The 10,186-nt window shown below is 54.2% G+C and overlaps 1 protein-coding gene across 1 annotated transcript; it reads right to left on the reverse strand.

Moving 5' to 3' along the window:
• Positions 1–7,130: 7,130 nt before the first annotated feature.
• LOC119363597 (growth-regulating factor 11-like) lies at positions 7,131–9,696 on the reverse strand. Its single transcript, XM_037628982.1, has 3 exons — positions 9,295–9,696; positions 8,173–8,397; positions 7,131–7,870 (listed from the first exon to the last, which is right to left on the reverse strand). Exons 1-3 carry the CDS (start codon positions 9,542–9,544, stop codon positions 7,554–7,556), a joined length of 792 nt encoding a protein of 263 aa, XP_037484879.1. The 5' UTR covers positions 9,545–9,696; the 3' UTR covers positions 7,131–7,553.
• Positions 9,697–10,186: the final 490 nt, after the last annotated feature.

Raw genomic sequence — 10,186 nt, forward strand, 5'->3', positions numbered from 1 at the left:
GAGAGTGACTTATCTCGAGGGTCAGGAATGCTTCCTGGTGCAGCGCTAAGTCCGTGCCTTGGTCGGCAGGGGGTTGCTTGGCGAGGTCATCATGTGCTTCTCTCCTCTCGCCCTCGCTCCCCTTTCTGCTCTACGTCCTCGGGTCCTGGCCCTCGAGCGAGTCTCAACCGTCGCTGGTATGCCAGGTCGCGATGCCATGGACAAGGCAAGAAGGTGAGGGCTGGAGAACCAGTAGGAGCCCTGAGTCGCGATGCTCAGGCACCCCCCCCTTTAATGCGCAAGCGGCTTGCGTGGACGGGAGTAAAGAAGACTCCGTGAGAGACTCGCATGACGACGCTCCTGGGGAGACCCTGCGGGCTCATCACAGAAGAAACGAGAGTTCATCGCGACAAACGAGGTTAGCCGTTAGTTGCCTTGGAGAGGTGGCGAGGCACGAAAGGCCTGGCGAGGTGTGTTGGTCCACTCGTGATCCAGCTCGGGACTCACGGGGCCCTACCCCAAGGCGGGTTGCGCCTGGCTCTAGGCCTTATCTTGGAGTGTGTTCCTACAAATTTGGCTAGATGCCGATGCTCTACGTCTTCGGGTCCCGGCTCTCGGGCTGGTCTCAGCCGTCGCTGGTATGCCGGGGTGCGATGTCGTGGGCAGACCAAAGGGTGAGGGTCGGAGAGCCGGTAGGAGCCCTGAGTCACGATGCTCAGGCACCCCCCCCTTTAACGCGCAAGCTGGGTTAGATGTCGAAACTCTACGTCCTCGGGTCCCGGCTCTCGGGCTGGTCTCAGCCGTCGCTGGTATGCCGGGGCGCGATGCCGTGGGCAAACCAAAGGGTGAGGGCCGGAGAGCCGGTAGGAGCCCTGAGTCGCGATGCTCAGGCACCCCCCTTTAACGCGTAAGCTGGGTTAGATGTCGAAACTCTACGTCCTCGGGTCCCGGCTCTCGGGCTGGTCTTAGCCGTCGCTGGTATGCCGGGGCGCGATGCCGTGGGCAGACCAGAGGGTGACGGCCGGAGAGCCGGTAGGAGCCCTGAGTCGCGATGCTCAGGCACCCCCCCCTTTAACGCGCAAGCTTGCGACATCCAAGAAGAAAAAGGTACCATGAACAGACACCAAACAACAAGCATGATGGGTCGAAAACATGGCCCTAAGATAAATGCAAGAGGGGTACATGCCACTCGGTCTGACCCGAGCGGCTTGGGGATAATGCAGCCCGAGGGGCGCCCCCAGCAGAGTGAGATAAGAACATGAAATAAAAGAGATACACGCCACGGGGACAGACCCACGCGGCCTGGGAATAATGCAGCCCTGAGGGCGCTCCCAGCTGGAAATGAACTAGAAAGATGTCACGTGATGACGCTGAAGACGAAGGGGTGTTGATGCAGCAGACTCGGTGGGCTGTAGGGGCAGATCCTCATGAGCCCCCAGGCCCTGGGGCCTCGGGAGGCTCCGGAGGCACTGGTGGCTCCTCGCGGACCGTCTCCATCTCCTCCAGGGCTACAGAACGCCTGACCTCTTGAGCCTCCAGGATGGCCCTCATGATGCGCTGGTACGCAGTAGCTGCGTTCGGCAAGCCGTAAGGCATGCGAACGTAGCTGTGAGGTGGACCCTCGCAGCGTCCCACTCGCGAAGGCCAGAGGCGCCCCTGAGACGCGGCCTGGTTGAGCCCTGGTATGTCGATGCAGACGCGCAGCCCACCATCCTCGCCTGGATGGGGGGCCACAGCGGGTAAGCGGCGGCTGCCTCTCATGACCCTTGACTCCTGTATCTCCTGAATGGCCTTGGTGACGAATTCCCGAGGGTTTGGCCCTCCTTGCCTTGCTCCTTCTTGATGGAAACGTGCTTCGAAGCATGCCTCCACGTTGTGCCCAAGCGCCTCCCTCGTGACCTTGGCGAAGTCGACGGTCCTCCAGGGGAGAGCCCCCGAGCCCTGCCTGAGGAGGGCGCCGGGCGCGCTTCCCTATGCGATGGAAGGAGGTTCCCTCTAAGCAGGCGCGGGCCCAGAGGGTCCTGCCTCCTGAGGGGCCGGGCCGGTCGATGTCTTCTTCTTCTTGGGGGCGACCTCGGGAAGCCTCCTGCTTCCGTGATCTGGGTCTTCCAGTGATGCGGCCTGAAAGGCTCTCTCCACGGAGCAAACTGCGTCTCTCTCTTCGCAGGGCACCGTGATGACTCCGCCACTTCCTGGCATCTTGAGGACGTTGTAGCCGTGGTGGGTTACGGCCATGAACTTGTCCAGTGCTGGGTACCCGAGGATGGCGTTGTACGGCAGGCGAATGTGGGCGACGTCGAAGTCGATGAGCTCGGTGCGGTAGTTGTCGCGTGCCCCGAAGGTGACAGGGAGGCGGACCTGCCCAATCGAGACCGTGGAGCCATCGGTGTCTCCGGAGAAAGGCTTGGTTGGCTGAAGCTGACTGTAGGGTACTTGGAGATTGTTGAATGTTTCCACAGACAGGACGTTGAGCCCTGCTCCGCCATCGATGAGGGTCCTGGTGACTAGCATGTTGCTGATGATTGGGGAACAAAGCATCGGGAGGACTCCGGCTGTGGCCGCGCACTTGAGCTGATCCGCTGAGCTGAACGTGATGGCACACGCCGACCACCTGAGAGGGTGCGTGGCCTCGAGCTTGGGGAGGACTGCATTCACTTCACAGGCGAACTGCTTGAAGATGCACTGAGAGGCTGGGGCTTGGGCTCCGCCTAGGATGCAGGCGATCGCACGTGGTTCCTGGAAGCCCCCAGCCCCCTCGTCCTGATGACGGTCCTCATTTCTCCTTGGCTGCGGCGGTAGCGGAGGGAGGCCTGCGTTACCTTGCGGGCGATACTCGCGAGGCTGATCCCTCCAACCTCCCTGGCGAGGCGGGTCCTGCCAGCGATCCTCGCGAGGTTGGTCGCGCCACCCTTGACGTGGGCCGCGGTCTTCCCAGCGTCCTGCGTTCCTTCCTCCTCCTAGTCCGTAGCCCCGGTCACTGCGGTCGGGACGCCGGCCAGTCCGTCCTTCATGCACGGCCCGGAGCTCTTGGCATTCATTGGTGTTATGGGTGTGGAGGTCGTGGTACACGCAGTACCGACTGCCCTTGGAGGATTCGGGCCGATCTCTGCCTCGCTTGGTGTCTGGTTCTGCCGCGAGCACGGCAGCCCCCTTGCGCTTTCACGTCCTTGGCCTTGGGCTTCTTCTCTTCAGGGTCTGCGGCAGGCAACTCGAGGAGGGAGAGACGCCCTTCTTCAGCCCTGGCGCACTTGGTCGCCAGGTTGAACAGCTCCAAGGAAGTGCATAGATCTTCATGCATTGCGAGCTCCTCCTTCATTTTGACGTCGCGCACGCCGTCAAAGAAGGCTGAGATGATGGCCTCCTCGGTCATCTTGGGAATCTTGAGGCGCGCGTTGTTGAAGCGCTGGATGTACTTCTGCAGGGTTTCCCCTGGTTGCTGCTTGATGCGGCGCATGTTGCTCACGGCGGGTGGCCGGTCGCGAGTACCCTGGAAGTTGGCGATGAAGCGGGTGCGCATCTCGTCCCAGGAGGAGATCGTGCCTGGGGCCAGGTTCAGAAGCTAGGTGCGGGCCCCGTCCTTGAGAGCCATGGGAAACCGGTTCGCCATGATCTTCTCGTCTTCGTTGGCAGCCTCGATGCCCAGCTCGTAGAGCTGGAGGAACTCTGCAGGGTCAGCCGTGCCGTCGTAGTGAGGAGGCAGGTCCGGCTTGAACTTGCCAGGCACGCGACGGTGCGTAGCTCGGTGGTGAAGGCGCAGCAGCCCGCTGTGGCCACATGAGGCCTTGGAGGACGAAGGCTCGGTCCTGCGGGTCCCCGTGCGCCGCAGCTGGGTGCAGCGCAGGGTCTTGACGTGCTGGAGCAGGAGCGTGGTCGGGACGAGCCGGAGCAGGGAGCGCTCGAGCAGCTTCTCGAGGGCGAGGGACCTCTTGGCAGCTCTGCTCCTGCCGCGCTGGTTCCTGACGGGGCGGGTTCCGCCCAGGAGCCGCGCGCCTCGGAGCCAGGGCGCCTTCTTGAGGGGGAGGCGACTGAGACGCCCCAGGAGCTTCATTGGCCGCGCATGGCGGGGCGCGGTGCAGTGAGAAAGATGGCGCGGCGGAGCCCCTAGCGGCGCGGACGAGTTCGACGACTCGGTCGAGCCATTCTTCGTAGACGTCGTCGACGGGGCGGTAGCGCAGGAGCTCGTTTGCCGCGATGAGCGCAGCTCAAGCCTCCATGGCCGCGCGGGACGCGCGGGACGCGCGGGACGAAGAACCAGCGGGGGTGAGCGAGGGCGTGGCGGTGCGGCCGTCTTGCCTCATGGACGGGTGCTGGGACGATGCTTGCTGCTCGTTCCCCGCCGGGCCGGTGGAGGTGTTGACGGCAAATGACGGGGAACGACGAGGGCGCCCGCCGACGGGAGCCGTCTGGGCGACGCGGGAAGCGAGGGCGGCTCGGCGCTCGGCGCGAACCCGGCGTGCGTCAGACATGGTCGTGACGGTCGGAGAAGAACAGGGCGACGGAAGACGAATTCCAGAGCACCCCTACCTGGCGCCCCAAATGTCTGATTTAGGGTTCCGGCAGACCCTTGAGGTTCGAACACTGGGGTGCGCGCGGAGGTTTCGCCTTCTACCTACCTGTTCCTCACCGAATCGCTAAGATCTAAACTACGAGAAGAACAACGCAAGAGACACATGGTTTATACTGGTTCAGACCATCATTGTGGTGTAATACCCTACTCCAATGTGTGGCGTGGTGGATTGCCTCTTGGGCTGATGATGAACAATACAAGGAAGAACAGCCTCGCGAGGGTCTGTTCTTGCGGTGGTGTTGTCCCTTTGGAGGGGTTGATTCTAGCTGCCTATCTTATCTCCAGATTTCTATCCTGATCCTCATCCAGATGCCCATCCAGATGCCTCTACCTTGTGGGTGGCTAGTCCTATTTATAGGCGAAGGCCCTGGGCCTCTTCTCAAATATTGAGCGGGAAGGGCGCCAACAATTGGCCAATTTGAAGGGGAACATCTAGTACACTTATCCTGACTAAAGTTGGTCCTCGCCTGTCAAAGGCTCTGGTGGTGACGCCGATTTGGGCTCCACGGTGACCTCCATCCTGCCGTTGGACTGGTCTTGGTCTTGTTGCACCGAAATGGATGCCTTTGCTTGATGCCCTCGCCTGCGCTTGCTCCCCTTGCACCAAAGAGGAAAGAAGGACACTGCGCGGGCTGGCGCCCGGCTGGCGCCCGGCTGACGCCCTTGGTCGTCATGGCTTGCGTCATGGGCACCTCGTGAGGTACCCCGCCTTGAACTCTCCGCCTCCTCGTGAGCCAGCCTGACGAGGCCGTGCCTGAGGAAGCTCCTTGTCGTCCGCCCCGCGAGGCTTGGCCCCTCGCGAGGGTCTTGAGCTTGTGTTGATGAAGATGGGCCGTGCTGGGCCCCCTCTGAGCTACGCCGCAGGCCGCAGGCAGGCAAGTCTGGGGACCCACGTTCCCAGAACGCCGACAGTATTGTAGATCTAGCGCATAGTCTCTTGCCTGGGCAGTCCCAAGGAGGTGCTCATACGCTTGCGAGAAGACCTCTTCCTTCCTCGCCTGGTCAGTAATCACCTCATCGCCACACTTGACGTGCGCAATGAAGTTTTTTGATCTTCTGCCATTTGCTACATCTTGGAATAGGTTGGTATTAGCGTCTCCTTCTTTAATCCATTTAAGTCTCGACCGTTGGTGCTCGATGGTCTGTTCCAGCGCAGCCATGCCGAGCAGGGCATGCTTTAAGGTGCGCCGCAACCAGCTCTCGAGATCATTCAGCAAACTGTCCGCCTGCGCAATATCTAGTTTTTAAATGACCCAAGTCGCCACCCCCATGAGCAACTTGACATTGCCGATTTTTCTTTGCCCCCAAGACTGTAACGAACAAGCGGTGTTCCTTAGCAACGCATCCATCCTCTTGTAGGGGTCAACAATCTCCGGATCACATGTCCAGGTTTCCCGAACCGCGTCTTCAAACCCGTCAAGCTTTGTCCGGAACAGTTCAAACTCGAATCTCCTTTTGGGGCAGAAACCCATGCTAGTGGAAAGGTGCAGCGGCGCGTGATCGGAAACACCAGTAGACAGTGCCTGATACTCCGCATTCTCAAGCTCCTAGTCTACCGAGATAAGAACTTTGTCGATCTTGGTCAGGGTGGGGGGCTCGCGCTCGTTAGACCAAGTGAAACGTCTTCCGTGCATATACATCTCTTTCGGTTCATGTTCGTCTACGAAGCTTCTGAATTTGCTCATCATTGCTCGGTTGAGGTTAGTGTTGTTCTTCTCCGAAGCCCGAAGGATCATGTTAAAGTGGCCCACCACCATCCAAGGCCCCTGACAAAGGGTGCGCCTCATTTGTAAATTCTTCAAAAATTGTGTCTTAAGCTCATCTCCCTGTGGTCCATAGACTGCAGTAATCCACCACGGTTTCGCGACTTTCGAGTGCACTAGGCCAGTGACAAAATTCGCATTAGCCTGTATGTTGTCAAGGGAGGACTCCAAGCTATCCCAAGCGATTAGGACTCCACCTTGTGTATCCACGGCCGGTAAGTACGCAAAACCATCAAAAGGTGGTCCGAGGCATTGCATTACAATAAACAGATCAATTACATCCAGTTTGGTTTCTTGCCGACGCACTAAATTCACCTTCACCGAACCTAGGAAATCTCTAACCGCCTTTCTCTTCGCTGGATTGTCGAGGCCCCTATCAAAAAAAAAAAAAAGAAAGAAATCTTCCAACGCAACCACATGTCTCGCCCCACGCGGCCATTTGGAAATCAAATCAGGCGTCATTACCTGGAAATCAACTAAGAAAGAAATCTAAGAAATAGATCCCGATGATTCCATTAACTCTAGCGATCAATCTAAGAAAAAGGATGCTATCATATCATTTGATTATTAATATAAGAAAGCCTCCGAGGAATTCAACCATGCAAACTGAAATCCAAATGGCTCCACCGTCATTTGATTAGTACCCATAAATTATCCAATGATAGACCAAATACCAATCAGTGGAAGCATCAAAACATCCTTAGCAATATCCATTACCACATCATTACATCACACACGCATTCAAATCATATCAGAGCGCCTCAGGTTGTTAGAACTTGCATTAACAAATAGCATGTTGAAATTAAAGACATGTAGTCTCGTAACTGAATCTCCATAGGGTCTAAAATTATATTGATCTTCCAATTGTTATGCAACTGACAAACAACACAATTGTGAAGGCCAATAAAAGCACACACCAAATAGTATCTACTCTCTGCAGATTCATCCACCAGTTTCTTGAGTCACAATGCGACTTATCAATGAGGGAAGACTTATCCAATTATGCCGCATCACCTGCCTAAAGGCCGAAGGCACGACCAAGCTAATTCAAACTATACACCTAAACTGAAAAATTCAGTGACAGCTAAACAGGGGTTTTTGTGGCTTCTTCCGACAAGACATTTTGCTTGCTTAATGAGGTTATAGCTAGACAACACTAAAGTCTTTTGAGGATTACAATAACGGTAGTCTAATTGCCATGGCCGTTACGCTCTTCTTGCAGCTTCCAAATGCTACATCATCAATCATGTAAACTCCACAGCAGCTGGTGCTGCCACTGCAAGCTTCTTGCTACTTGAACTCTTGTCGTCAGTCTTCTTGCCTCCTTCAGTGACTTTGCCAGATGATGATTTTGACCCTGATGCGGAATCAGGCTCGTCATCCTCAACAATAACCTGTACAGGACGCTTGCGACCACGGTGCATATGGCGTTCACAATATTTCTCGTTTGGGATTGTTTTTCTCCAGCACCGCCACTTTTTTCCATCTGTTCGCCGGCACCTTCCTGGTTCTGGTTCTGGGCTCTTCCCAAAGTCCAAGCAGAGTGTTGCCAATCCCATCACTGCCCAGTCCAGCAATACAAATCAGTTAGAAAGCCTCAAATAGCTCTGAAAAATAAATGAATAAGAAGTGTCAAACTTTTCAGGGGGTTCTTGATCATTCCCTTCATTTCAACAGCTATTGCATGTCGTTGGAGCTTTTTATTTGCCATAAAACCAACTAGATATGACATCCAAGGACCTTACTGCACTGCCCTAGATACCGCAATTAACTAACATGAATATTTTCTGATATCTACCAAATATTCAATAAATTCTGACATCAAGGAGCATATCAACGATGACACAGATTACAAGGGCATACATGTAGGGTAATTCTGCGCGCCTTCAGAGGATGCACCGGTAACACTCTTCCAGATGGGGAAGACGAGATGGGTAGGCACAGGCACACGGGCAGCCATATACTGGTATACCCGAGACTGCTGCTCTAGCTCCTGCAGCTGCATCGCAGTAAATGATGCCCCGGCACCTTCAGGGACAGACGCCAAAAGCGCTCTCATTTCTTCCTGAAGTGCTGCAGTTGCTACCGCTGTCAACCAAACAAATACAAACAAATCAATGGGCTCAAGTAAGTATTATGTGCAGTACAGAAATCTACTCGACACTTACATAGCTCAGCCTTGTACATAAAGACAACAGTGACAGCTAAGAAATGGTAAACCCAAAATCTAATGTTTTGTGCATTGTCAGTATTAAGAAAAGCTAGCATAACAATGAATAAATCAGATTTGCCATGCTTAATGAACCCGACGTCAGATTTGTAGCGGAATCCTGAAAACATACAGTTTCTTGCTAAAGTGTAAGTCAATGTACAATGCAAAGGAGTTAAGAACGACAGGAAGCAATAAAAAGAATGCCTGACTATAAACTGGAAAATAAAATATCTGACTAACAAGAAACCCCTAAAGCTTTATGTCATTTCTTTCTTCTTAGCAACTAAATAAATCTCTTCAAACAGCCATGAAGAAAAAAAAAACTAAATCCCAAAATAACTAGCAAAAAAGAAAGGCACCCCTATGTGCGTAGTTAGATGAACAACGTACTCCGTCCGTCCCATAATGTAAGATGTTTTTTGACACTATTGTAGTGTAGAAAAACGTCTTACATTATGGGCCGGAGGGAGTATTATATAGTATATACAGCGTGGAAAAACTGAAGAGACACTATTTGTCCTTGTACAACAAAGCATCCTTTGTATAGTTAATTGCTAAAGTAAAAATTAGCACCATCCGAAACCAGCTATACTGTTTCTTCTGCAACTATTCCTATGCAAAAACACCATAGAACTTCTATTGTATTATTGCATCTTACAGCTGAACACTACCAACAGTCAGCTAATAGAGCCAAATAACAGCATAGAAAAGTTTCTTGCGTAACAATGGACGGAACAAGTTCTTGCATGCGACCGCCAGAGAAGTACAGGTACCTTCCTCTGGATCCTCGAGCAGGACAGGGTCCTCTACCAGGACCAGATCTTTACACCCACTATCTTCCTTCCCAGCGTCGTCGCCGTTCCCCTCTCGATCTGCGCTCTCCTCCGCCTCGCCCTCCAATTCTTGACCGGGCTCTTGCCCTACCGCCTGCAGAATCGCCTCCTCCGCCGACTCCAGGGTGTTCTCGCCGCCGCCGCCTCCAACGGAATTAGCATCCTTCTTGTCCTCCCCCTCCGCCGCCATGGTAGCGAAAGGGCCGCGCAAGAGAAGAGGGCAAAAGGTATCTTTGGGATTGGATCGGAGGGGGAGGCCGGCGATACGGAGCTCTCGCTTTGAGGGGGAAGGAGGAGAGGGACCCAAAGTTGTTATGTGCACCCGAGGGCATCTCCAACGAGCTTGCCCTAAAAAAGACACCCTATGCGAACCAAATTATGGTCCATGGCTCGAGGTACAGTGATACCCCTAGCTCACCTGGATTTAATTATTGATGCTCACATTATTTTTAGATTTATTTTAAGATTTTTGGTGATGCGCTTTCAGTGGCTGGATGGACAGTGATACCCTAGCTCATCAGGGTTTAAATCTTGGTGCTCACATTATTCTTAGACTTATTTTAGTATTTTCGGCGATGCGCTTTCAGTGAGACGATGTTCTCGTCGATGATGAGGCGCCTATGGTGACTTCGTAAGTCTCAAGATGATATGCCGGCTCAATCTCTCGAAGGTGCTCATAGAGGTAGGGTGTGCGTGTGTGCGTTCATAGAGGTGAGTGTATGCGTGTATGTATGAGCGCTTTCATCTGTACTGTGTTAAAAAAAAGACATGTTATGTGTCCATGGACACACATATGCGAGTCAGCCATCCAAACCTTGCACTAAATAAACCC

The sequence above is a fragment of the Triticum dicoccoides genome, chromosome 2B (genome assembly GCF_002162155.2).
Source record: "Triticum dicoccoides isolate Atlit2015 ecotype Zavitan chromosome 2B, WEW_v2.0, whole genome shotgun sequence".
Lineage (NCBI taxonomy): Eukaryota > Viridiplantae > Streptophyta > Magnoliopsida > Poales > Poaceae > Triticum > Triticum dicoccoides.

Bases quoted from the DNA above. Each gene is read 5' to 3' on its own strand.
- LOC119363597 (XM_037628982.1), bottom strand. From the start codon at position 9,544: ATGGCGGCGGAGGGGGAGGACAAGAAGGATGCTAATTCCGTTGGAGGC. The intron at 8,398-9,294 runs GTACCTGTACTT...TTTGGTTGACAG, and splicing joins GCTCGAGGATCCAGAGGAAG to CGGTAGCAACTGCAGCACTT. The intron at 7,871-8,172 runs GTATGCCCTTGT...TGGACTGGGCAG, and splicing joins CGCGCAGAATTACCCTACAT to TGATGGGATTGGCAACACTC.